General features: G+C 33.3%; 1 protein-coding gene across 3 annotated transcripts in view; it reads left to right on the top strand.

Annotated features, from left to right (window-relative positions):
• The window catches only part of LOC143249489 (lachesin-like), a 103075-nt gene extending 77316 nt beyond the window's left edge, over positions 1–25759 (top strand). For all 3 annotated transcript variants that reach the window (XM_076499416.1, XM_076499415.1, XM_076499417.1), the window contains exons 4-9: positions 8280–8450; positions 10803–10931; positions 12056–12343; positions 14733–14795; positions 16472–16552; positions 25092–25759. In XM_076499416.1, the coding sequence (XP_076355531.1) occupies positions 8280–8450; positions 10803–10931; positions 12056–12343; positions 14733–14795; positions 16472–16552; positions 25092–25189 (830 nt within the window). In that variant the 3' untranslated portion in view covers positions 25190–25759. The remainder of the gene's footprint in view (positions 1–8279; positions 8451–10802; positions 10932–12055; positions 12344–14732; positions 14796–16471; positions 16553–25091) is intronic.
• Positions 25760–26135: the final 376 nt, after the last annotated feature.

Below are 26135 nucleotides of genomic sequence, written 5' to 3'. Positions count from 1 at the left end.
AAGATGCGCCATAATAGTGACTATTAAGTTTCGCTATTCTATCAGAGTAGTCCAAGAGCTGTAGTTTGCTTTGTTTTGAATTTGGCGCAAAGCTACTAGAGGGCTAACTGTGCTAGCCGTCCCTAATTTAGCAGTGTAAGACTAGAGGGAAGGCGACTAGTCATCACCACCCACCGCCAACTCTTGGGCTACTGTTTTACCAACAAATAGTGAGATTGACCGTCGCATTATAACGCCCCTATAGATGAGAGGGCGAGCACGTTTGGTGTGATGAAGATTCGAACCCGCGACCCTTAGATTACGAGTCGAGTGTTTCATCCACCTGACCATGCCGGGGCTCCAAGAGTTGTAGTCTATTATCCTTATAATTATAGAATACACAGGATATTACCTGATAATAACTATCTTTATAATTGTAGAATACACTGGATATTACCTAATAATAACTATCTTTACAATTATAGTATACAATGGGTATTACGTAATAATAACTATCTTTATAACTATAGTATACACTGAGTATTACCTAACAATAACTATCTTTATAATTAAAATGAAATATTTTTTGGTAATGCAAGATTTAGCTAGATGAGATTTTTTTCAAAAATTTCTAGATATTTCTCAGCGGCATCAAATCATTTTTATTTTTCTGATGCACAAGATGAAATGAACCTTCAGTACATTATTGAGTTGAACAAGATCACATTTCTGTAATAAAAAAATAAGCTACTCAAAACTCCATTTGTCATCATCCTCTTAAAGAAGTACATTAGAGATTTTACGTATTTCACATCCTTGATACTTATAGTTCTGAGACGTTGCTTTAAGTTACGTTTACAGAAAGCAAAATTCACTGTTACTTTTCCTGTTTCCATTCCTTATAAATTCCAATTATAAAGCCGATTATGTTGGATAGAATTATATGAAATTCTTTTAAATTCTAGGGCTAATTTAAGACTGATTTGAAAATGAATAAAATTTCTTCCTAAACGTTAAACCTACGCATAAGATTAGTAAAACAAATGCATTATATGCTTTTAAGTTCGATATAAACAAAAACTAGGAAGGAAGGTAAATTTTTTGATTTATTGAATTTCTTTGTTGTTGTTAAACTGTGACAAACATGCACACATACAAATGTAAGGACATTTTAAGGGTTTATTACATATAAGAAATACCTTACATGAGCTAGTTCTGTTTTATTTTTCTATATCTAATTTCATCTCAAATATCAAGCTTACTTTAATACTCCAGTCAGTATGATGTATTTTTAACATTGTTCTAACTAACAACTGAACATTACTGACCGGTGGTACTGAACATCTGAGTAAGCTGCTGTTTCATTTGAATTTGTTCCAATTTTTTTTGGTAACATAATAAACTTTGCGCAACAAGCGTTATTATTGGAGTCCTTTGATTCTGGAAATTAATTACAGTTAAATGTAATGATATTCTTAATATACTCTTCAAAACAAGAAACGCAAAAGGCAAAATATGAGACACATTGTTAACAAGTTTATTCTGGGTAGTTCTGTATGACTGAACATCCAAAGTCTGCAAAGGCGAAGTCCACGCTCACTAGGTGAAGTTTAACGTCACTCAACGTCAATAACGAGTATGCCCCCCGTGAGCATCAATAACTGGTTGGTATCTCCTGCCCATGGAAGCGATGAGATGACGAATCACATCCTGTGGAATGGCTGTCCACTCAGCCTGCAAAGCTGCTGCAAGCTGAGGTAGAGTCCGCGGTTCAGGTTGTCGCCGTCGAAGACATCGGTCCAACTCGTCCCAAAGATGTTTGATGGGGTTTAAATCTGGTGATCTGGAGGGCCAGGGAAGAACGTTGATGTTGTGGTGTCTCAAGAAGACAGAGGTGAGTCGGGCTGTGTGAGGACGGACGTTGTCATGTTGAAAAACGTCGTTGACGTTCACCATGATGGGTTGCACATGGGGCCTAAGAATCTCGTAGACGGTTGCGTACGGTCTGATCGGAAATGCTACGCAGCCCTGGTATGGTTGAGGCAGTAGACGTCGCAGTGGTGGTCCTATCCCGAAGGTGACGTAACCGAATGTTGCGATCTTGTGCGGGCGTGGTCACATGAGGTCTGCCATATCGTGGACGGTCACGAGTTGATCCATGTTGTTGATGACGATTCCATAGCCTTGTGATGATGCTTGGGTGGACATTCACAGCTCTGGCAATAACTGATCGAGATAAGCCTGCTTCCAAGCGACCAATGGCGCTGTTTCGTTGTGCTTCAGTCAGTCTTGACGTAACTGTATTGCGTGTCGGAAGCTTAACACTGAGCTATGGAAACCGAGAACCCGTCACTTTTATAGGGATTTTGCACATGTTGCACTTGCAGAACATGCAGATCTCTCAAACAAATTTATTGAACACGCATGCGTTTTGGTGAAAAATCCGATGTTTTCCTCCGTTTTCAAAGAGCACAACTTTTATTGTCATTTTGGTCTGACAATCAGTACCTTAACACGTGTAACATCACATACTCTGAGCTTGTAACGTTATTACAAATATATCTCTTTAAAATAACAAAAATATCCCTTTTGTGTTTCTTTTTTTGAAGAGTATATAATTATCAGCATAGTTTAGCTGGTAAAAGCTGGGATTTGGTAACTAGTAAGTTTATTAACATAACTTAATTAGGTACTACTCAAGTAAAGAATGAATGATCATTTGTTTATCAATTCACTTGTGTTTTAATACTAATGTAGATGTAACCGACATTTGTATATGTTTTTCTGTCATCGCGCGCATCGTTCTTTTCAAAATGACTGTTTTCTGATAATCTGTTACCTTTATTAATTACGCTTTTTTACTTTTACATTTACATCATTTTCAAAATGTATTGAGAATGACGTCAATATGCAAATTGTTTAAAATTATCTTATAATAATCTCAGTGTCTCCTTCAAATTGTTCATTTCTTTTCGTGTCACGATATAGTGAATTATAAATCGTCACAGACGGAAAGCGAGAAGTAGGAAATATTACACGAAAAACTATAAGAAATGCAAATATAAAGGAACTATTGTGATAATTTGAAAAATAACTGAAAGTTTCAACCAGAAAAATAAATATATATATTTATATGTAGAGGTGTAGTTGTACCAATACGTCATAAACTCTTGGAAAAGAATAACACACACAACAGAAAAGTTGTTAATAATAAATGCCACATTTTTATTCTCACACTTGAATTGTCGAGTGATTCAAGGGTACAGTAGAAAGTATGAAGTTACGGCGATTGTGAAAGTCTTTCACTATTGCCCACGTCTTTGGGTAAAAGTTTGTAAATCTAATCTGACTTTTATTAAACTTGTTTCTTCGAAACATCTTCTAAAATTTACATTGAAGAACAAAACTAAATCTCTATAAATCTTCCTGGATTAAAGCAGAGATAATTTTAGGGACATAGATATTTCTGTGACATTTAATCACCTGAAATGTGGAGAGATAGAGAGTTTTCACTTTTGAAATGACAAAGTTTCTGCATTCACCAAAAAATTCACTTCATAGATAATTGAAATTAACATGTTAGATTTTGTTTACGCTTAGTTAAAATACTGCGTTATACAGAAACTGTTTGTAGATATCGTGATTAGTTTTAGTCATGAAAAGGAGACCGCAGTGAGACGTGTATGTTGTTATGATAGCTTGGGAATCATTGTAGAAAGAATGCAAGTGTTGTCAAAAGATAACCAATTATTGGGATTATATATAAATTAGGATTTGCTGTTGTTTTAGAAAATAATTTACAGCATTTGATAGTACTACAAGTACACATTTTAGTTAAAAAGTAGAAAACGTGTTGACTTTTCAGAATAAATGATAAAAAGATATCGATTTTATTTATATCATTTGTAGTTTTTACTGAAGTGCGTTGCACTCTATCTCCACATTAAAAACGTATAGCACAAATACCACAGAACCTCAGAAAACATTTATCCACTCACGTTTTGCAATCATAGCTTCATTTAAATACCACCACCGTAAAAATGACCGAGTTCTACTGATGCATGCCATGATACACTAACTATAGCAGTTTTAAGTTAGAGAATTATTTGTAAACAGTGTGATAGGAAATATCGAAAAACAAAATAAGTCTGAAAAATCAATCTTAATCAAAATCAATTAAGATATTCTGAAACAATTTTAATTATTAGAGATTCTGATAAGAGTAAATAAGTTTGTTATTTCTTTTGAAACCTATGATAATGAAGAAAATCAAGGAACATCTTTACGATTCTAAAAGTTAACAGTCCTCTACAGATGAAGGAAAGGAAACTGAAAACAAAACCAAATTTTCTTTCAAAGGGACAGAATACAAAAAGTAGAATACGGGAACTTCTATGGAACAATAAGCTTCATACCAGAGTTTGTATTGTTTTTGTTACCAAGAGATCACGCACAAGGCATGCCGCTAAGACCCATTCTGTCTGTCTGCATTTGAACTTATTACTGAAGCATTACATTGGCTTTTGTAAACAAGTAATAAAAGAATGTTTAAATCTGTACTTCTTCATTGAACAACGCAGAAGATTTTTTAGGTTTAGAATCAAACAGACAGTAACCTTGATGTAATTGATCATGTTATTTTGTTCCATCTAGACAATGTCATATTTTATCCATCCTTTCGTTTAGAATAAGATATTAAATTTGTTTGTTTCGTTAACCCAGCAAATGACGACAACTAATTGAGGATAGCGAGCTCGAATCCTCGTCATACCAAACATGCTCTCCCTTTCAGCCGTGGGGGCGTTATAATGTACGGTTAACCCCACTATTCGTTGGTAAAAGAGTAGCCCAAGAGTTCCAAATAGGTGATGATGACTATCTGCCTTCCCACTAGTCTTACACTGGTAATAAGAGACGGATAAACCTGTAGCTTTGCGTGAAATTCAATAAACAAAACAATAAACAAATAGTTTTAAAGAAAAGGTTAATACCAAGTAACAAAAGTTGTTAAAAGTGAAAGACAAACCGTTCTCTTTAACATGATTTTACGCACATGATTGAATAGGATAGCTTAAATTATTATTCAACGAGAATCGACATGAAACTTAAAATGTTACTAATATGTTTAGTTGGTGTGTTTTTTAATAAATTAGTAATAATATCCACTTTTAATAATTTACTATAAAATGTTGTAACAATTAATAATGTCATACAATCTTTACTGTTTGTTCCAAAATTGTTGTAAAAATTAGTAATACCATCGAATCTTAACAGTTTACTATAAACTGTTGCAACGACTAATAATACCATCGAGTCTTTAGAATTTATTATAAACTGTTCCGTAATTACAGGAAAATCAACTTCCTAAACATGACATCAAATTTGGACTGGCAAAATATTCCTCTATCAAAACATTGCAAAACAATCCATCTTTGTTTTACAATTCTCAGTACTCTGATATAATGAATCGTGGTCAAATAATTAACGAACTGAAAAAAAATGATCACATTTTATACCAACAACCAGTATGAATATCGAAACCGGTGAAAATCCCTAATTATTTATTACAGTTAACAGAATATGAAATTGAAAAATTGCTTCACGACAATAATCTAAAAGAGAAAAATAACAGAGTGAACGAACAACAGTGTTACAAGAGAAAAAAGATAATAGAGAGAACGAATGACAGTGATGCTAAAGAAGGAAGATAACGGAAGGAACGAATGACAGACAGTGTTACTAGAGAAAAATGATTACAGAAAGAACGAAAGACAGTGTTTATAAAGAAGAAAGATAACGAATAGAACGAACAACAGTGACACTAGAGAATCAAGATTACAGAGAGAACGAATGACAGTGTTACTGGAGAAGAAAGATAACAGAAAGAACGTATGAAAGTGCTACTACAGAAGGAAGATAACGGAGAAAAACAAATGACAGTGTTGCTAGAGAAGGAAGATAACGGAGAAAAACGAATGACAGTGTTGCTAGAGAAGGAAGATAACGAAGAAAACGAATGACAGTGTTACTAGAGAAGGAAGATAACGGAGAGAATGAATGACAGTATTACTAGAAAAGGGAGATAATGGAGAGAACGAATGACAGTGTTACTGAAGAAGGAGGAAAACGGAAAGAACGAACAACAGTGTTAATAGAGAAGAAAGATAACAGAGAGAACGAATAACAGTGTTACTAAAGAGGAAAGATTAAAGAGAGAACGAATGACAGTATTACTATAGAAGCAAGATAACGGAGAGAACGAATGACAGTATTACTATAGAAGCAAGATAACGGAGAGAACGAATGACAGTATTACTTGAGAAGGAAGATAACGGAGAGAACGAATGACAGTGTTGCTAAAGAAGGAAGATAAAGGAGAGAACGAATGACAGTGTTACAAGAGAAGGAATATAACGGAGAGAACGAATGACAGTATTACTTGAGAAGGAAGATAACGGAGAGAACGAATGACAGTGTTGCTAAAGAAGGAAGATAAAGGAGAGAACGAATGACAGTGTTACAAGAGAAGGAATATAACGGAGATAACGAATCACAGTATTACTAGAAAAGGAAGATTACAGAAAAAACGAAAGACAGTGTTTATAGAGAAGAAAGGTATCGAAGAGAACGAACAACAGTGTTAGTAGAGAATAAAAATTACAGATAGAACGAATGACAGTGTTACTAGAGAAGAAAGCTAACGGAGAGAACGAATGACAGTGTTGCTAAAGAATGAAGATAACGGAGAGAACGAATAACAGTGTCACTAGAGAAGGAAGATAACGGCGAGAAGAAACAATAGTGTTACTAGAGAAGAAAGGTAACAGAGAGAACGAATTACAGTATTACTAGAGAAAGGAGATAACGGAGAGAACGAATGACAGTGTTACTAAAGAAGGAAGATCGCGGAGAGAACGAATGACAGTGTTACTAGAAATGGAAGATAATAGAGAGAACGAATGACAGTGTTACTATTCTTTGACAACTAGTACGTATTTGTTGAAATAACATTCGTTAAAGGAAACTGTTGATTCTGGTGATTGTGTGTCATCTCTAACAAATTTTCATCAAATAATGTGTCACATTCGTGGGAAAACGTGCTGGTAAAATGTGCGCAGTAATTTCAAATTTTATCCAGAAATAGTCGCCAAAGCCGAACATTCCTATGCTAAACGCTTACCCAGAATGTACACAAACACTCATTGGATTTTAGAAAATTGTTTTCATTGTTACATACAAACTAAAGTCATAGGTATGTATATATATGTGTTTGTTTCCATTATACTTAAATAATTGCCATAAAATTATCGATATTTTATTTTTTAAGTGTAAGATTTATGTTTGTTGTTTTTTTTTTTAGAAATAGATGCGCAACTATAACAATAAGTCATATTTAATCGCAATAATATTAACAAACTATCCGTATAACAACACAAAATGCTGTTTTCGAATTATTTTCTTCTTTAAGATGGGTATAGTTAATGTCAATATCCTGAATAATTTGTCTTGTGTGTTTCATTCCTAATGAAGCAAAATAAAGACAAATAATAAATAATTTTTTCTTTGGTTTTATAGTCCTATTGAAAACTATGGATGGTCCCTATTTGATTCAAATTATTTTTTTATCCATCTGTAGATCTTTATCTTTGTGTGCTTCTCTGAGCAACGGAAGACCAGTTTTACATCATTTTACTCTTAGATATAAGTATGGGAACATTTGTAATATTTATGCCGAGTGACACAATTATGAAATGCTCAAACTTTGTAGCTAAGTACATAATAGAGTATATAAGAACAGTTGTGTTGAAGGTATGGTAATATTTACTTTTGATTATAAAAAAAGTTTTTTTTCTTTACAAATATTCCATCCTACTCTTGCATCTTCAAAAAGAGACCTAGTGTAATTTTTTCGATTTAATACTGTGTCGAATTGCTTTACGTATTCGACAAATAAATGTATAATCTGCAAATGAAATGTGCAAGCTGTGAAACTTTTTTTTGGTTTCTATAGCGACAAAACTGTTTGAAGAAATTGAACTTAATTTCATTAAATTTATGAAGTAAACCATATTCAAACAATCATAATAATAATAAAAACTCTTCTTAGAGGAAATACTGATTTTACTGCATTTCGAAGTAATAAAACGAAGAGTTTGCCCAAATTTAGTAATAAGATATCAACAGAATATTTGAGTAAATTACAAGTTTACTTGTAGTCAGAATTACACAAAAACGTACGTATGTTTTGTGTCACACACACAAACATGGAATAATAACTTTTAATTTTGTTATTGTATTAGTTCCACCCGATATAATTGTTGATCAAAGTACGTCGGATATTGTCACCAGAGAAGGGACAAATGTAACACTGTCATGTACAGCCAAAGGCTATCCAGAACCTAATATAACCTGGAGACGAGAAGATGATGAACCAATACCGTTAATTCTAGGTATCGGCAAGAAACTTATGAGTAAGTTTAAATTATCGTAATTTAATATTTTAAGATTGATGTAAGATTTTGACACTTTAAAACTAAAACAGATTTAGAGTTAATGGCAATGTAACTTATGTTTTATTGTATTTGTGGAGAATGAAAAATCGGATAAAACAACAAATAAACAAACATTACTGAAGAGAAGAAATATTTTGACAAGTATTTTACAATATACTCGTATTTTGGAAGTAAAGTTATAGAATATATTATGTGACACGTATGCCAGATCATTAGATCAGGCTCTAAAGCTCAAATTGTCAGAAATAATTGCTAAAGATAGAGCAGCAATACTCACAACCTAAACAAGTATTCTTAACCCAATGAATCGCTTTCACTTTGATGACACATCTACAGCTGAAAATGAGAGGAATGATCAGCATGTATCGCGGGCTCAGACCTTGGACCCTTCGATGTGTAAACCAGCACGCTTACTACTAGACCGTGCCCGGCCCGAAATATTTTGTAATTTCAAAAGTAGACGTTTGGTGGTGGCAAACAAGGAGCGCCGTCATAAATCTCTCTCCATAATATGAGAAATGCCATCAAAATATACAAAGTGGTAATTATTAAACTAAACAGATAAAAGGAGGGAATTATATTATCACATGAGTCAATTGCTGTATCACACATGTCACAATATGGATCAGGTATTTAAGAAAAGTAAACGATTTTTTTGTTGTTCCTAAGATATAGCTGACCCTAATTTTGCTTTGAGGCCCAGAGGGAAGGAAACGATTTGGTTTTACCAGTCTCTTCAAGCAGCTACTTTTAAATGAGAAGTGAAATTCTTTCCTATTGTTATAACGTATCAACAATTGAAAGGGCTAAGTTTATTGGGGAGCATAGCCCCTCGGTCCGATACATTAACCAAAAGACTATGGTCGGACTTTAAAGTAATGAAAACTTAAAAGAAATTATGAATTTTAATTATATGTGTGTGTATGTGTATTATGTTCACTTTATGCATTTGGTTATTTAGCGAAAATTTTAAGCTCATTTTGCGATTTATGGCTGTGAGTTATCAAACATCAATATGAAATGTTGTTTTTGTGTTTGTACAAATCATTTTGCCCAAGCTAAAAATGTACATCACCAAACAAGCAGAGATCAAAATAAAAACTTAAACATTTACTTTAGTCTTCGTCACAAACATTGTAAACAAATTTTTAAAAATTTAGTTAAAAAAATGAATAGTCAGTTGTTTCGGTCTTTGTGTAAAACAGTGTAGTCAAATTGTGAAGTGTGTAATGAACTTCGTTCCAGTCGTCAACGGCATTTAGGTATTAAAGTATTGGAAAGGTTAGGTACTAAGCGGACCTCTTTCCTCGGACCCAGTATGGCCAGGTGGTTAAGGCACTCGACTCGTTATCTGAAGATCACTGGTTCGAATCCCCATCACAATAAACATGCTCCCCTTTCAGCCGTGGGTGCGTTACAATGGGTGGTCAATCCTACTATTCATTGGTAAAAGAGTTGCCCAAGAATTGGCGATGGGTGGTGATGACTAGCTGTCTTTCCTCTAGTCTTACATTGCTAAATTAGGGACGGCTAGCGCAGAGAGACCTCGTGTAGCTTTGCGCGAAATTAAAAACAAACAAACAAACAAAATAACAACAACATCTTCCCTTTCTCCTGAATAGCTGTTGTGTGTTAAAAATTATTTGTTAGTAGTTTTGATATGTTTTTTGGATGTCTATTATAACTTCGTTTTCCTTGTCAAGGCCACGTTCATTCACATTGATTAATTGTGTAATTTTTGTATAGCTATGTTAGTTGTGTCCTATGTTGTTTGTGAACTAATTTCTTGAACTGATCGGCAGTTAACTGCAGCGTGTTAAAATTTTGCACAAAATGGAATGCAAAGTCTGAAATAAAATATTTTTGTTCAATGGTCATGAAATATGTAAAATGTATTCACGAAATACGTGCCATTGATTAATTATTCACGTATTTATTTATGCAGTAACATAATGCATTAACGACGTAGTCTCATTTACAAAGAAGTCTCGACAAAAATTTGAAAGGACCTCAAACATTAAATTTCAGGCTTTGTTGTTTAGAAAATATAACTTTTAGTGAAAACACTTGTTACTCTACTTTTCAATCTGTTCTAGCAATATCTATCAAAGTTATTTTAATGCTCACAAGGTTTGCACTGCCTCCATCTTTAGACTTGTTTTTTCTTAATCAGAAACCTACACAATGGTCTATCTACACTGTGCCCACAATGGATATGAAAACCTAAGTTCTGGCTTTATGGCACAAATGTAACTTTGAATAAGAAGTAAAAAGGCTTTACGTCGTTGAATTATTTTTAATTTTCATTAGATACGTCGTACGAGGGTGAGGACTTAAACATATCTCGAGTAACTCGTGTCCACATGGGTGCATACCTATGTATAGCTTCCAATGGAGTACCGCCTTCAGTTAGCAGACGGGTTCTTCTTCACGTTCAGTGTAAGTACTGCTGTAACTAGGAGTTGCAGACTCTTCACGTTTAGTGTAAGTACTGCTGTAACTAGGAGTTGCAGACTCTTCACGTTCAGTGTAAGTACTGCTGTAACTAGGAGTTGCAGACTCTGACCATATTCTTATATATTTGAATTGTCAGCATCATTGATGCTAATAAAATAAAATATCGTTTCTAACTATTTTACGGTTATGATAATTTTTCGTGAAGCAAATTATCAATCAATTAATTTAGCTGTAGGTGGCGAAATTAGCAAAATACTTTTTTTAATTATCCGTAAGTGTTTTTCTTTGATGTATAAGTCTTAACAGATAGAAACCGTGATGATTACTGTAACCAAGTTTAAGAATGAATGCGATTACACACAACCAGATTTTTTTCTTTCTTTAATATCATATGAGGAAACAGAAATTAGAATGAGTTGAAACGTATTTCGAAGGTAATGAAGTACAAAAATAAAAACATTAGCCAAAATAATTTATTAGATTTTATTTTTATAACAGAATAAGAAAAAATCTATGGGCAAATTACACTTTAACCTGTAATACATGTGTTATATCATTAAGTAGTAAATGGTATTTACAACGTATAAGCTTTTATAAATAAATGAAAACAAAAAACTAGTTATGTGGAAAAACAAAAATGAGTGTTTTTTTTTTCACCTTGTAAATTAGAGAAGGCAAGGAGTTGAGGTTCGGCATCATTATTTGATGTTAGTTTTTTTAAAAAAGTTATAAAATGGAGATTACATAATAAACAGTGTGTGTTTGAGTGTGTTTTCCTTATAGTAAAGCCACATTGGGCTGCTTGCTGTGTCTATCGAGAGAAATCTAACCCCTCATTTTAGTGTTTTAAATTTGTAGTCTCACCTATGTTTCAGCGGGGGACCCTAATAAACGGAATCGAGCTGTTAAAAGTTGTTAAATTTGATCGACCTATGAATGATCCCATTTTCCACATGTTTTGTACTTAAATATATGTCATTCTTTTGGGCAATAAATAACAATCCCAATCAAAATTATTCTGTCATCGATTTTAAAGGCGCTAGATTTAAAACATTAACAATACAAAAAAAAAATTGCACTTGCTGATGTTTCAACCCTTTCTGCAGTTCCTCCAGTTCTGTGGGTTCCGAACCAATTGGTTGGTGCACATGCTGGAGAAGAAATTGCCTTAGATTGCCACAGTGAGGCCTATCCAGTTTCTATTAACTTCTGGAAAAAAAGAGGAGGACAAATGATTCTATCAAATGAAAAGTTTGACGTTTCATCAAAAGCAAAATCTTACAAAGTCCATATGAGATTATCAATACGGAAACTACAACCAGAAGATTTTGGAACGTATAGTTGTTTTGCCAAAAACTCATTGGGATCCACAGAAGGTACCATTCGACTTTATGGTAAGAGCCATGAAGTTTTAAATTTGCATTAATATGCTATCACATATCTGTAATAATTCATTCCGGTAATTTGGAGATTCCTTATCACAATATTAATGAACTTTTTTATGAGAGAAGAGCCTTGTGGAGCAAAAGGCTACTATGACTATGTAAATAACAGAAGAAAAATCTTAAATTTTAAAAAATTTTGCTATATAAAACTATTCTGTAAAAAAGAAACTTCAGAAATGTTGTGATTAAGAATCTCTAGCGAATGAAAAGGAATTATCACAAATACATCATCTATTCACAACCATGGTTTTGTTAGAGACTTGGTGATGACTTTTACTGTGAATAAGTGATGTTTTTATGAAGTGTTCAATTGTCTTGTTTTTCCTCAATTGTGTAATTCAGGAATTTCAACAATCACTAACGGTTTCAAGTAGCAATTGTTTCATATTGTTAAGGTTACTTGGTTTGCATTGTATGATATTAATTCTTTTATATAGCTATTTTGGCTATGAAATGTTTTAAGAGTTGCTAAGATAGACTAAACAAATATGATCTTCCATAAAATATATGTACAGTTACGACAGAAAGTGTTCGTACCCCTGCGTCGTGAGTAGTTTTTCTTCATAACTTAAAAAGTATCACGATTAGGATAATGAAAGTATAGTATGTTATAAATATTATATTAACATATATCTACATAAAGTTTTATGTAAATTAAATGACAAATAAACTGTGTATAAACAAATAACCAAACATAGGAGGGGCAGAAAGTGTTCGTGTGTCTACTTTAATGGTCAGTTGTGAAGTCTTTTAGGTGAATTACTTGGCGCAATCTCTCCTCATAGCCCTCCATGATCGTTTGACAGTATTCGACAGGCATTTTCTTCCATTCTTCTTTACAGAAGGCCTCCAACTCTTGCAAGTTTTTGGGATGATGCTGATGAACCCTGGTCCTCAACTCATGCCAAACGTTTTCAATTGGGTTGAGATCGGGTGACTGCGATGGCCACTCCAGAACGCTTATATGATTCCTCTGCAACCAGGATTGGACATATTTCGATGTGTGCTTGAGGTCATTTTCGTGCTGGAAGATCCAACGACGTCCAAGCCGCAAATTCCGAGCATCATTCTTGATATTAGTGCTTATATCAACGTACTCTTCTTTTTTCATGATTCCGTTGACGCGATGAAGGCTGCCTACACCAGAACTGTAGGGAGGGTGTTCTTTGGAAGATTTCGTTCCCCTTTCTTGCGGAAAATATAGCGAACTTTTTTAGTCTTGTCTGACCAAAGAATACTCTTCCAATAGGTAAAGGGTTAATCTACATGCTTTCTTGCATACCTCAATTGTGCTTCTAAATGAACAGGCTTTAAATACGGAGTTCTACGAGGACGGCATGCTTTGAACCCAGAACTGTAGAGGTGCTTATTTCAACCCCAGTTTCCCTTACCAGTTTCTGTATGTCATTACGTGTTAAACGAGGGTTCTTACTAACTTCTCTGATAACCTTCCTCTTGGTTCTCTCTGGAATTTTGATGGAGCGTCCGGAACGAGGGAGATTAGTAGTTCATCCTGTAAGCTTCATCTTGGCAATTATGCTTTGAACAGTAGATTTTGGCACATTAAGTTGTGTAGCAACACCGGAAAGTGACACGCGAGACTTGTATTTTACAATAATTCGGTTTTTTCAATCACTGGACAGTTTTTTCCTGTTTGCCATGATGACCAAGCAGATAATGACGGAGACGGCGCTAAATTGTTGGAAGTACATTTTTTGCTGGCTAAATTCCAATAATTATGAACTAAGTGTCTAATTCTGGAATGGTATAAAAAAAACGCTTTTACTAACATATTTACTTTAGTCAAAATGTTGCTTTAATATTAATGCCAGCTGTATCATGACCTATAATTTTTTACAGAGTGTTTGCAGGTTCATGTAGCGAAAAAAAGTTGAAAACCACTATTTTAATACACTAGTAGGTTTGTTTATGAATTTCGCGTAAAGCTACATGAGGGCGAACTGCGCTAGGCGTTCCTAATTTAGCAGCTAGTCATCACCACCCACCGCTAACTCTTAGGCTACTCTTTTACCAATGAATAGTGGGATTGATTGTAACATTATAACGCCCCCACTGCTGAAAGGGCGAGCATGTTTGGTACGACGGGGATTCGAACCTGCGCCCCTCAGATTAAACTACCTGGCCATTCCGGGCCACGCTAGTAAGAACTCTAACAAAAGGTAATAGATAAATGATTTTTTTTAACAAACCGTAATGCAAAATATTTTACATAAAAAAACAGAAAACATAAAAACAGTACTTAATTCGAATTAAAACAAGCAGCATAAATAGTGACGATGAATAAATCAAAACTGGTTTATTTATTTTTCTTTGTCAGAAATACCAACATCTACATCTTTCTCCAGAGACGCAGCGGAGAAGTTTAAGCACACAAACAGGGGTGAGTTACAAATTTCGTAATTAAATATAGGCGTATGTTTTCATAATATTCATGTTGCAAAATCAGATATTAGTAGATTTAAGATTATCAGTTAATCTCTTTTTAACCTCCTGTCCATTTCTGTCGATCTCAGGCTGGTATAAAATAAATATCATAGCACGGTAGCCACATACCCTCCTCATGAGCTACTTTTAACACTTTATTGTTGCTCACACTGCAGCTGTATGAACAAAGAGATACTGAGTACCTTCTTCATACAGTTTTATTCATCTACTGCGCTGGTATTGTGTTGCTCTTCCAAATTAAGGGAAGACAAAGTCGATTTGTTAACACTATTCAATATTAGTATAACAAAGGTTTTAGGTGACAACACAAACTCTCAGAATGAAAAACTCTCTCTGTCACACACACACACACCATGTGCTGTCAAAGGGTTGTGTACATCATACTAAAGAGATTTTGGAGCTTCGACACGTTGTTATAGTGTATGTCGCCACGTCAGGTCATGGTTTATTTTTCACTATAGACCCACACCTGGATCGATATGGTTAACCTTCGAGGCTCACCAACTAACAAAACGATTCATTTTAATCATTATAAGTAACAATGATTTTTATATTTAATTTCCTTGATTAACTTGATCTGATCAGAAATTTACATATATTTATAAATAGCTTTAATAGTCATATGTGTAGGGTATTAAGAGAAATCAAACAATGCAATATGTTACGTGATTGATATTAATTAAATAAGTATTTTGCTATATCAATTCTAAACTCCCAACATATAGGGGCCGGGCGTGTCTCAGTGATTAGCTTGTTAAGCTAACTCATTACACGCAACTGAACATGCTTTGGACTCTCTGTTGAAGTTACTTTATAAAATAAACGGCAAATAAGTGTAATCGTGTATCAGGTACTGACAATCGGTAGCCCTCTCTATCTAATTAACTTCTCCAAATTAGGAATAAATGTGCCTTAGCCTTGATACCTTACCGACCATTTTGACTATATGTCGCATTATATGAGACTTATTTCGTGTTTAATGAAAAAGAAATTGAACCATCTAAGTTTTCTACTGAATACCATGACATAAGAAAATGAACTGTTTTTCTGTGTAGGTTTTGTTTTGTCATTTTACTTTGCAAGAGTTAGAACTTGTTTACATATTTCTTTAAATTTAGAAGTATGTCTAATTTTAGTTTTCCTATGAACCATTTATTAAATAGTGTAGCTGTTTTCAAGAAAAAAAAATGAATTACCTGTTTGTCACGCGCTTGTTATTTGTTTGTATTTGTATTTTCAACTTGAACAGTATGGGTTATTGTTCAAAGACACTGAAGGATTTTGAACTAATGCTTAGAAGAGGGTCATCTAGTTAAAAGTTAAATTTAGTGTCAGAGCTTAAGCCTTGGACTCTCAGCCCGGCAAAAAGAATAAAAGTAGACCACACTCAATGCTGTTATTATGTCGAGTGAACATGTTATTAAACAAACAAATAATAAACACTGAAGGAAACAAATAAAAGTATGTTTCTAAGGTACTTTCTATACTTTTAAATATTGTTGCTAAGCGATTTTTTTGTATATGTGTATATTTTTCTTGCGCTTGCTATAATAATTTCCAAAGCATTTGATATATCAATTAATTTTGGTAAACCCTCTTTAAATTTCACAGATTTTCCAAAGCATCAGAGTCTCGGGTCATCAAAATCTTCTAGAAAATTCAACGTAGAAAATGGGCTGCCCTCTATGGAAGGTAAAATTTGAATAAATATTTTATTTCAAGATTTAGTGATACTTCTCTATTACCAATTCATTGCTTGTTTTTTACGATAATGAATGTGAGTCTTAACAGTATGTTAAATGAAATTATGTTAAATTTAATATATAAATCAAATAGAACATCATATAACGGTATCACTGCAACAAACCTAGGAAAGTTTTCTTTTTCCAAACAGCAAGACTTAAAGCCCATAGTTTAAAGAACCGCGTATGTTGTTAAAGTTATAATACGATATCACTACTGAGTCTTGCAAAGAGAAATTACATTTGACAGGATATTTATTTTTATGGTTGCATGTGTTATACTCCTTGCTGCTGTATCTCTTTGTAACGCTTTACTTTATTTCCTTTACTTGTAACTATTTACGTTTAGACTTTTTAACATACACACAAATATATATATATATATACACACACACATATATGGAACACAGAGTGTGTTATTTATACAAAATAATATTTCTTCATACGCTTCAGAGCTTTTGTTGCAGTTGAAATGGTTTTGTATTTTATATTAAAACGATTTTAAGGCCTCGTCCCTTTGTTGCAGTTCATGTCACCATGTCCAGTCATGGTTTAATTGACAACCGCGCATTTCCACAATACTCCTACAGCGAGAGTTGTTTACATTACAAAAAGCTCTGTCACAAGAGTATCATGTTCAAAGGACACCAATCCTTCTTGATGGCTGAGCATAATTCACGTAATGTATAAGGAAGTCGATTTTCTTAGTAATCATTTCAACCTAATAAAGAAATCCAGTATGTCTTCATATGGAATAGCATGAAAACACTTAATTCTTCAAATGCTTGAGACACGCGAGAGTTGGACGAAATGTGTGACTAGAAGCCTTATCTTGTGAATTCATACTTTGTTGACCTCATTTGCTGTACTAATACCAATAGTTGAACAAAATGTTTGACTAGAAGCTTTATCTTGTGAATTCATACTTTTTTGAACTCATTTGCTATACTAATACCAATAGCTGAACAAATTGTGTGACTAGAAGCCTTATCTTTATGAGTTAATACCTTGTTGACCTCATTCCAGTACAAAGTAGGTACAAATAGGACATCAGCTGTTCTTGTAGCGTGATTTACTGATTTGTATTTTCAACATTATTTTTATATAATGTACTCAATTCTCCATAAGAATGTTATACAACAATATTTTCTCTAATTACACAAACTTGGCATTAAAGTTTCGAAAAGTAAACTATGTCTGTCAGAGATTTATGTTAAAAAATACGAAGACTATTATAAGGTACTAGCTAATCAAAATTAATAATATTAACTGATAAAACCTTAAGTAATATAACAACGGAGTTGAGCTTAATGAGTTGTTTGCACCGATCTAATTATTTGGTAAATTGGTTTGTCTAATTAGTATTTAAATCAACTATTCAACTTTGGTGATTTACTTTTTACGTTAAGTTTCTCATGAAAAAAAAACATTCAGGAGGAAGTCTTAGAACAAAACAAACGACTAGTTTCTGTCGAAATAAAATTAGTCTAATTTTCATTTAAATCCTCAGCGTGTATGAAATTCATTTTTCTCAATAATTGTTGAAATAAAGCTAGTTAAATTTCATTTTAATTCCTTACTATACATGAACTTCATTTTTCTCGCTATTGTACTATCATCGTCCAACAAAAAGTGTCACCTAAAGACCATATCTTTTGTCATAAGTACCAAATATTATACAAGTTGAATAGAGTTGAAATACTGTTTACGGTGTACAGTAGGAATTTGATTCTTGAGAATGAGCAGTATAGTTACAAAAACAGATCATAGTTCCATAAAGACCTGATGTGCTTAACGGTCTCTCAAGAATAACTTCAATTGTTGAAGTGTATACTTTCCATTCTATCCCCGACAAAGAATGTTCTACATTTCAAACGTTTCCTTGTATCCTTCTTAGTATTGAGATTTTAGCGTCCTTAAGTTTTGATAAATTCGTTTTTTTTAACCCCAAAATATTAACCAGATGATTTCACACTCCTTTGCAAAATGAGTATCTTTTAGCATAAAAATGCTAAGAAATACGAAATAAACCACATGAGAAAAAAGTTAATTGTTTCACTTTTTACCAATTGTTATGTATATTTAACATTCCAAAAACGTAAAAATTAGAAAATGCTTTTGAATAATAAGTTGGAAGTTGCAAAGGTCTTGTTCATTCATGCTCAAATCTCCCCCCAATGGCTATCACAAATAAATACGTTCTACAATGCGTAAGAACTGCGTGAAAACTCCTTGAAAAGTGAGTAATAAATCTTGGACTTTACGAAATCGCTCCAGTTATGCGATAATAGGTTGAATATTTTCACGAACTTGGATCCTTTACTCGAGGCCATTTCTTTGATATGGAAAGTCAATCGTCTGGAGAAAAGAGTTTCGACAGTCGTCTCATGTTCTGTTTATCAAAATCAATATATATGATACCAGTATTAAGGTATTCAGTACAAAAAACAATTATGTCAGAACAGATACCTGCTAATCTGCTAGCGCAGAGCATCAAAATATTTTTCTATTGAATTTCAGCAGCTCTGGTCTGGTAAATTTATTTTCGTGTTTTCATATCATGTCATGTTTGGATTGCATATCTCTCTGGACATGACCTGGTTTCTTTGAGTTATAGCTCTAGAATGTATATCTTTTAATAATTTGTAAACTTGTTTAGCACTCAACAACGTAAAGAACATTGTAAAACTGAAGAAACTTAAAAACGTTTTTGATATGCTTTCTGTAGACATAATTATTATTGTAAAATATATGTGTAAAAACGGTTCGTTTGGGTTGAGAAAATATTTTACGTAGAGGAGCAAAGAACGTCTCGACCTTCTTCGGTCATCGTCAGGTTCACAAAAAAGAAAGAGGTAACTGACTGGAAGCTGACCACATGTTTGAAAGGGGTTGTGTAACTGAGTGTCGGAATGTAGAGGGCGTGCTTAGATGTTTGAATATAGAATTTTATATTATTTATTTTGCGTTTGTTTCTTTATTTAGTATTTGAGTGTTTTCTATGGTTATGTTGTGTTTATTTGACTTAGTGTTCGAAAACGTGTGAAGGTGACTTTTTATGTTCTTTGAATCTGGTTTCCATTTTTCTACTTGTTTTTCCAATATAGAAGTCGTGACAGTTGTCACATTGTATTTTATAAATAATGTTGGTGTGGTGTTTGTCAGTGTAGTTTTTACATAGTATAGACCTCAGTTTTGTGCCTGGTTTTTGAATAAATTTGTTATCAACTGGAATGTCATATTTTGTTACTAGTTTTTGCCAAATATTGGTTATTTTTCTGCTGATGTCTGGGAGATATGGTATGCAGCAGTATATGGTTTTGTGATTTTTTGATTCGTAAGATATATTTACTTTAGTTGGTTGATTTTGCTTTCTGTCTAGGTGTGTGCGTATAATGTTTTCTACGGTTTGTGGAGGAAACTTATTGATGTTGATGAAGTATTGTTATATTTTGTCTAATTCATCGTTAATTTTATTTGGTGAGCATAGTTTTATAGTTGTGTTTATTTGGTTTCTTAGTATGTTGAGTTTTTGTTTTGTTTCATGTGCTGAGTCCCAAGGAACGTATAGTCCAATATGGGTGATTTTTCGGTGGATTTCTGTTTTACGTTGTGTATCGGTTCTTGTAACTTTGAGGTCAAGAAATGATATTTGATTGCTTTTTTCTTGTTCACATGTGAAGTTGATGTTGGGATGTATAGCGTTAATGTGATTGAAAAAATTAAGTATGTATTCTGTAGATGTGAATCCCGCAACCGTGTCATTTACATATTTGTAACAGCATAGTGGTGGATGTAATGCTGTGTTAATTGCTTGTGTTTCAACTTGTGTCATAAAAATTTTGGCTAAAACTGGTGATACTGGGTTGCCCATGCTTAGGCCATTTGTTTGTATATAGTTATGGTTGTTAAACATGAAGTTTGTCTTCATCGTGGTGAATTTTATGAGGGTTGCTAATTGGTTGTTGGGAATGTCTATGGATGGGTTAGGGTCTCGGATATAAAATTCTATGGCTATCTTGCAGGCTTCAGTGGTTGGAACTTCTGTAAAGAGGGATATAACATCAAAACTGGCCATTAAGGCTTTATGATTAAGTTGATTAAGATTAGACTTGAAATTAAAAGAGTATTTGATGAATGAGCTGGCTGATATTATATATTTGGAGAATGCCCATGGTATGTATTTACCAAGCATTTCGGTCCTCCACATAAAATATTTTCTCAACCCAAACGAGCCGTTTTTACATATATATATTTTTCTACAAGTGGGTTTTCTCGACATCACTGATAATTATTATTGTGTTTGTTCATCTATATATATATACACATATATACACACACATAAGATTCGTTTATGTCTTATAAAATATTTTATTTCGTGTAATGACGACATAAAAGAAACTTGAACATATACATGGATAAAAAAGTCTTTGAAGTGTATCATTAAATAATGTATTAACCTTTCGAATTAAGCAATGACGTATAGATAATTGGAAATATTTAAGGAAATTGACATGAGATACATATGAACACGTTATAAATAACAGATACATATGAACGAATTATAAATAACAGATACATATGAACGCATTATAAATAATAGATACATATGAACACGTTATAAATAACAGACCTTGTCGACCAGGTAATTAGGATGGTCAACTTGCAACATAGGGGTCGCGAATTTCGTATCCCATTACCAAACATGCTCACTCATTCAGTCTTGTGAAATGATGGATTATGTGATGGTCAATCTAACTATTCAATTAGAGCAACCCAAAAGATGGCCATAGATAGTGCTGACTAGTTGCCTTCCTCTAATCTATTGCTTCTAAATTAGGGATGTTTAATGTAAATAGCTATCAGGTAGGTTTGGGCGAAATTCAACACAAACACAAAGCAGACACACACAATGGATAATTACAAATAAGAATCCAATGATAAGTACAATGTAAAATACATTATCGCAGAAAATAAAAAAATAAAATCGATTAAGTTTAATAGCACACTAGTAATTTGTATTTGCTCTAAATAGAGCAGTGCACTGTTTTGTGCTTTCTTATGTTAATCAAGGCATAGTTGTGAAATATTGTTCCAACTGTCCTATATTATTCCCTTCTATTCAGTTAAGATATTTTAAGATGGTTAAGATGGATGTGTCAGTCAGCAGTCAGTGTGCCATCACTTTTGTGAGAATTTCCAATACACCTGACTGAAATGCAACTCATGCTCATATTGTTTATCCATCATGCTTCACTGTAGATCTTGCACGTTTATCATGAAAATTAATCCTCTCTGTCATCGAACAGATTATAACTGATTGTAAAGAGCGCCCTCTTCAGTCTTTAATCATACCATTGTTTGATGAATGATATTCATTTCAGTTTTTTTGTTAATTTCATTTTCTTCAAAAGTAGTTTTTAAGCAGCTACTTGGTTCTAATGTGTATCTTACTGTACTGAAAGTGACATTCTATTTATATCTATATTATTGACAAGATCGTAACTATGTTGCCTGTATTAAATAAAGAGCATACTATAAATAACCTATATCATTTTTATGGTTACTTCCTTGATATATATTATTATTAACAGTACTAGTTTCAAATACATTCTTCAGAGCGTTCCACCTCAGTTTGCACAAACCAAAACTGATTTATATTCGTTTTGCTTGTTACGCTTGTCTTTTAGTCATCGTGAGTGCATTCACCACATTACTGCTGCAGATATCACAGTTATCTGTAGTTTAATAGGCATTACGCTTTTGTTTTATTATTAACTTATGGATTAGAGGACAGCCAATCACAATGTAAGTTAGTAGCACGTGACTGTGTTCTGAAAATTTTCATGCTCACACAAAACAAGACCTCATTATACGTATTATTAATACATATTTTATTAACAGTTTCCATAATTATTTCCAGTACCGTATGTGTATGTGTATATATATATACATATGTACCTGTATAAATGCTATTTATATAAACAGCATTGGAGAATAATTAAATTAGCCTTAGGGTTAAGAAAGAGATGATCTGTCACAATATTTACTTTAAAAGTAGAGAAGGTACAAAATCGCTGTTAAAACTGGACCATTTCTTAACTACAACATGAAGTTTTTCAGCCCATACCTTTGTAACTAGCACAGCATAATGCGCAAAACAACCTAAGTAGTTAAACCAGGTCAGCAAACTTTCTGTAAATAGCAATGGCTTACAATGTTTAAATAAAGACACTTTGTCAGTACTTTATCTCTCTCTTTAATGTTTTACATGTTTCACTGTCAAATAATTTTTAAAAGTGACCTTTATAACTATAATTGTACAAGGGTAGTAGTAAGCCTAATATTAGGGCACAAGAAAGTAATATGTAAAGAACTTTTACTGTTATACAAAAAAAGAGAACAAGTTTTTTATTTATTTCACACAAAGCTACACAAAGGCTATGTTTGCTAGTCGTACCTAATTTAGGAGTGAAAAACTAAAGGGAAAGCAGCTTGTCATCACCACTCAACCCAACTTTTGGGATGCTCTTTTAGCAACGAACAATGGGATTGATAGCACATAATAGCGTCCCCACAGCTGAAAGGGTGAGTATGTTTGGTGTGACGGGGATTCAAACCCGCGAATCTCAGATTACAAGTCGAAAGCTCTTACATCTGACCATGCCGGGCCTGAAAAGAGGACAAGCCAAGTTAATTTTAAAATAACATCGAACTAATAGCTAAATATAAGAAACTCTTGGAATATTAGCTGCAATGCGTTCTCAGCTGGTTGATTTTAATTCCAAATTTTAGTAAGAGTGCTATTTTTTTTCGTTTATAAGACAGTTGATTTTAGGATGTAGCCATAAAGTTGTAACTCAGCCGTCTGGTAACGCTGGTATGAAGCTAAATGTCTCCTTGAAACAAAACATACTACAAATAAAATATTTAAAATAAACTATTTAAAATAGTTTTTTATTAGGTATTTCATTGTTCATTCTGCCAGTTTGACAAAATATGCGATTGCATTCTGTATATCACTGAGTGTAGTTGTTTTAAGAATAATGTTTTCAATAATACTGATATTTAGCTTAAGAAATGTGTCAGTCTTACATTTCTCAGTCCTTTTTGAACATCTTATCAACTTTCTCATTCGTCCCTTTCTCACTCAATTTTATATTCTATATTCTATTATTTGGTTGAACATTCTAAAATCTCTTTCGAAAAAGAGCTTTGACTTTTCACTTTTTAATTCTTAATTTTATCACGTTAATAAAAAACCGTATGTCCATTTTTAATGTCATTGCAATCAATTCCTGTGGTGCTGCTAGCGACGAACGTATGTAGGTATATTTATTAACACAATCAACCATTAGCATCCAAGGCACGATACGTTAAAAGTCTTATTATTCGGCATCTGCTGGACTTAAATAGTGCCGGATAGGCGAAAATTCTGGTTATAAAAAGCATTGCCCCTACAATATTTTAAAGGAAGACGTTTTGGTCATTGTTAATATTATAAAGTACAGTAATATCTATAACAACGATGGTTTTAAATAATAATAAAGGTCGTAAGAAACCTCAGACTGTACAACAACATCTATGAATAAAATATTTTAAATGTAAATCAACTTACAAGTGGCTAACATCTCAAGCCTTCCAGCCATAAAAAATGTAAACAAAGACACAGCATTGGAACTGGCCCGGCATGGCCAAGCGTGTTAAAACGTGCGACTCGTAATCTGAGGGTCGCGGGTTCGCATCCCGGTCGCGCCAAACATGCTCGCCCTTTCAGCCGTGGGGGCGTTATAATGTGATGGTCAATCCCACTATTCATTGGTAAAAAAGTAGCCCAAGAGTTGGCGGTGGGTGGTGATAACTAGCTGCCTTCCTTCTAGTCTTACACTGCTAAATTAGGGACGGCTATCACAGATAGCCCTCGAGTAGCTTTGTGCGAAATTCAAAAACAAACAAACAAGCAGTGGAACTAAGCTATAATATACATTTGTATTTGAAGATTTTGAAATTTGTTATCACATGAGCTTTCAGAATTCGAAGAAACATGGTAGCAAATCTTTATCGTGTAATTTGTTTGTCAAAATACTTCGTGGAAACATATACTTTTACGCCCTAGTTTTAAAATGGTTTGTAAAATTATATGTTGCTGTGCCCTGGTACTACTTCTCGTGCAGTTGGGAATGAAGTGTAATTAGGAAAGTATGAGAGTCATTTAAACCAGATTCCATTCTACAGATCTCAGCTTATCCTATCATGTTAAAGGTGTAAGTTTATACATTTGTTTTCAGCCTCAAAGAAACTTTGGTAAAAATCTCAAAACGGCAGGTTACTATTCGAGTCACGGCTTCGCACAGAACATTTCAATTGTGATATATATATATGTATATAATATATATATTATATTCTTATTTAGTCTTTCAGTGATTTTTATTGTGTATCATACTTTCAATTTTGACATTCTAAAATGGAAGTTTATATTTTCTTTTCAGCTACCACCAGGAATTCATCAGAAACGAGAACGGTAATAAATGTACTCGCAACAATGCTGCTTTGCATTGCGAATCTTTTTACACGCGCTATCATTTAAAGAACTTCAAAAATAGATAAACAAAATGTATCTTAAACTTTGAGTTTTGTTGTTGTTTCTGTTGACATAGCTCATAGCTACTAATAGATTCGCTAGTTTAGGAAGAGAACGAGAACTGGTTCTTACAATGAACTTTCTGTTATGTCGATTTGGACAACACATGAGTAACGTATGAACATATATAGAGAGATAAGGTTTCTTAAGTCCTGAAAACACAAAAAGATGGAACTTGAACAGCTACTCATTGCTAAATTCACTGAATAAAACTCGCATCATAATCATAGATAAAAACAACATTGTTCAGTCTGTAATCAAGTCCTGTGCGTAATTCATATTGTGATGAAACAATTTTAATTTGAAACGAACTGACAAATGTGTATCAGTAACTTTAATAAACACGAACAACACAATAAATGAACTCTCATTTTCTACTAACGTTTATCTTGAATGAATCACCCCTGGTTGTAATATTCTATATATTACCTTTATGTTGGTAGACTAGCTGTAAATATGACGTGTATGTAATCATTGATTCTGAATAAAACTGAACACCACTAAAAAGGGGTGCATTTCAAAGTCTGTGTGTGTTCTGATTCATTCAAGGACAATTCCGTTAGAATAAGCTTAAACAAACTTTACCAAAGATTTTTTAACTATACCACACACACATGATACTTCGTGATAAATGAACCGTGATGTGAAGATGATAAGATGAAATAAATTAAATGCTGGAAAATGCAACTTAAAATATTCATCAGCTTCTAGTGTTGTTGAAACTTAAGCCTGATGAGCTGAAAAACACAAGTAAAGAAGGGTAGTTAATCGATTAAGTTGTAAAAATAAACTTATTTTTCTTTTGTCCACAAGCTTACGAGCTTGAAAAGCCTAAGTACATATCAACTTAATCCCTAATTCTTTTAATGGGAAAAGGAAAAATTAAAAATAA

Source organism: Tachypleus tridentatus, chromosome 4, assembly GCF_004210375.1.
Source record: "Tachypleus tridentatus isolate NWPU-2018 chromosome 4, ASM421037v1, whole genome shotgun sequence".
In the NCBI taxonomy this organism is placed as follows: domain Eukaryota; kingdom Metazoa; phylum Arthropoda; class Merostomata; order Xiphosura; family Limulidae; genus Tachypleus; species Tachypleus tridentatus.
Note: the sequence above shows the minus strand (reverse complement) of the source record. Positions and strands in the feature narration are given on the sequence as shown.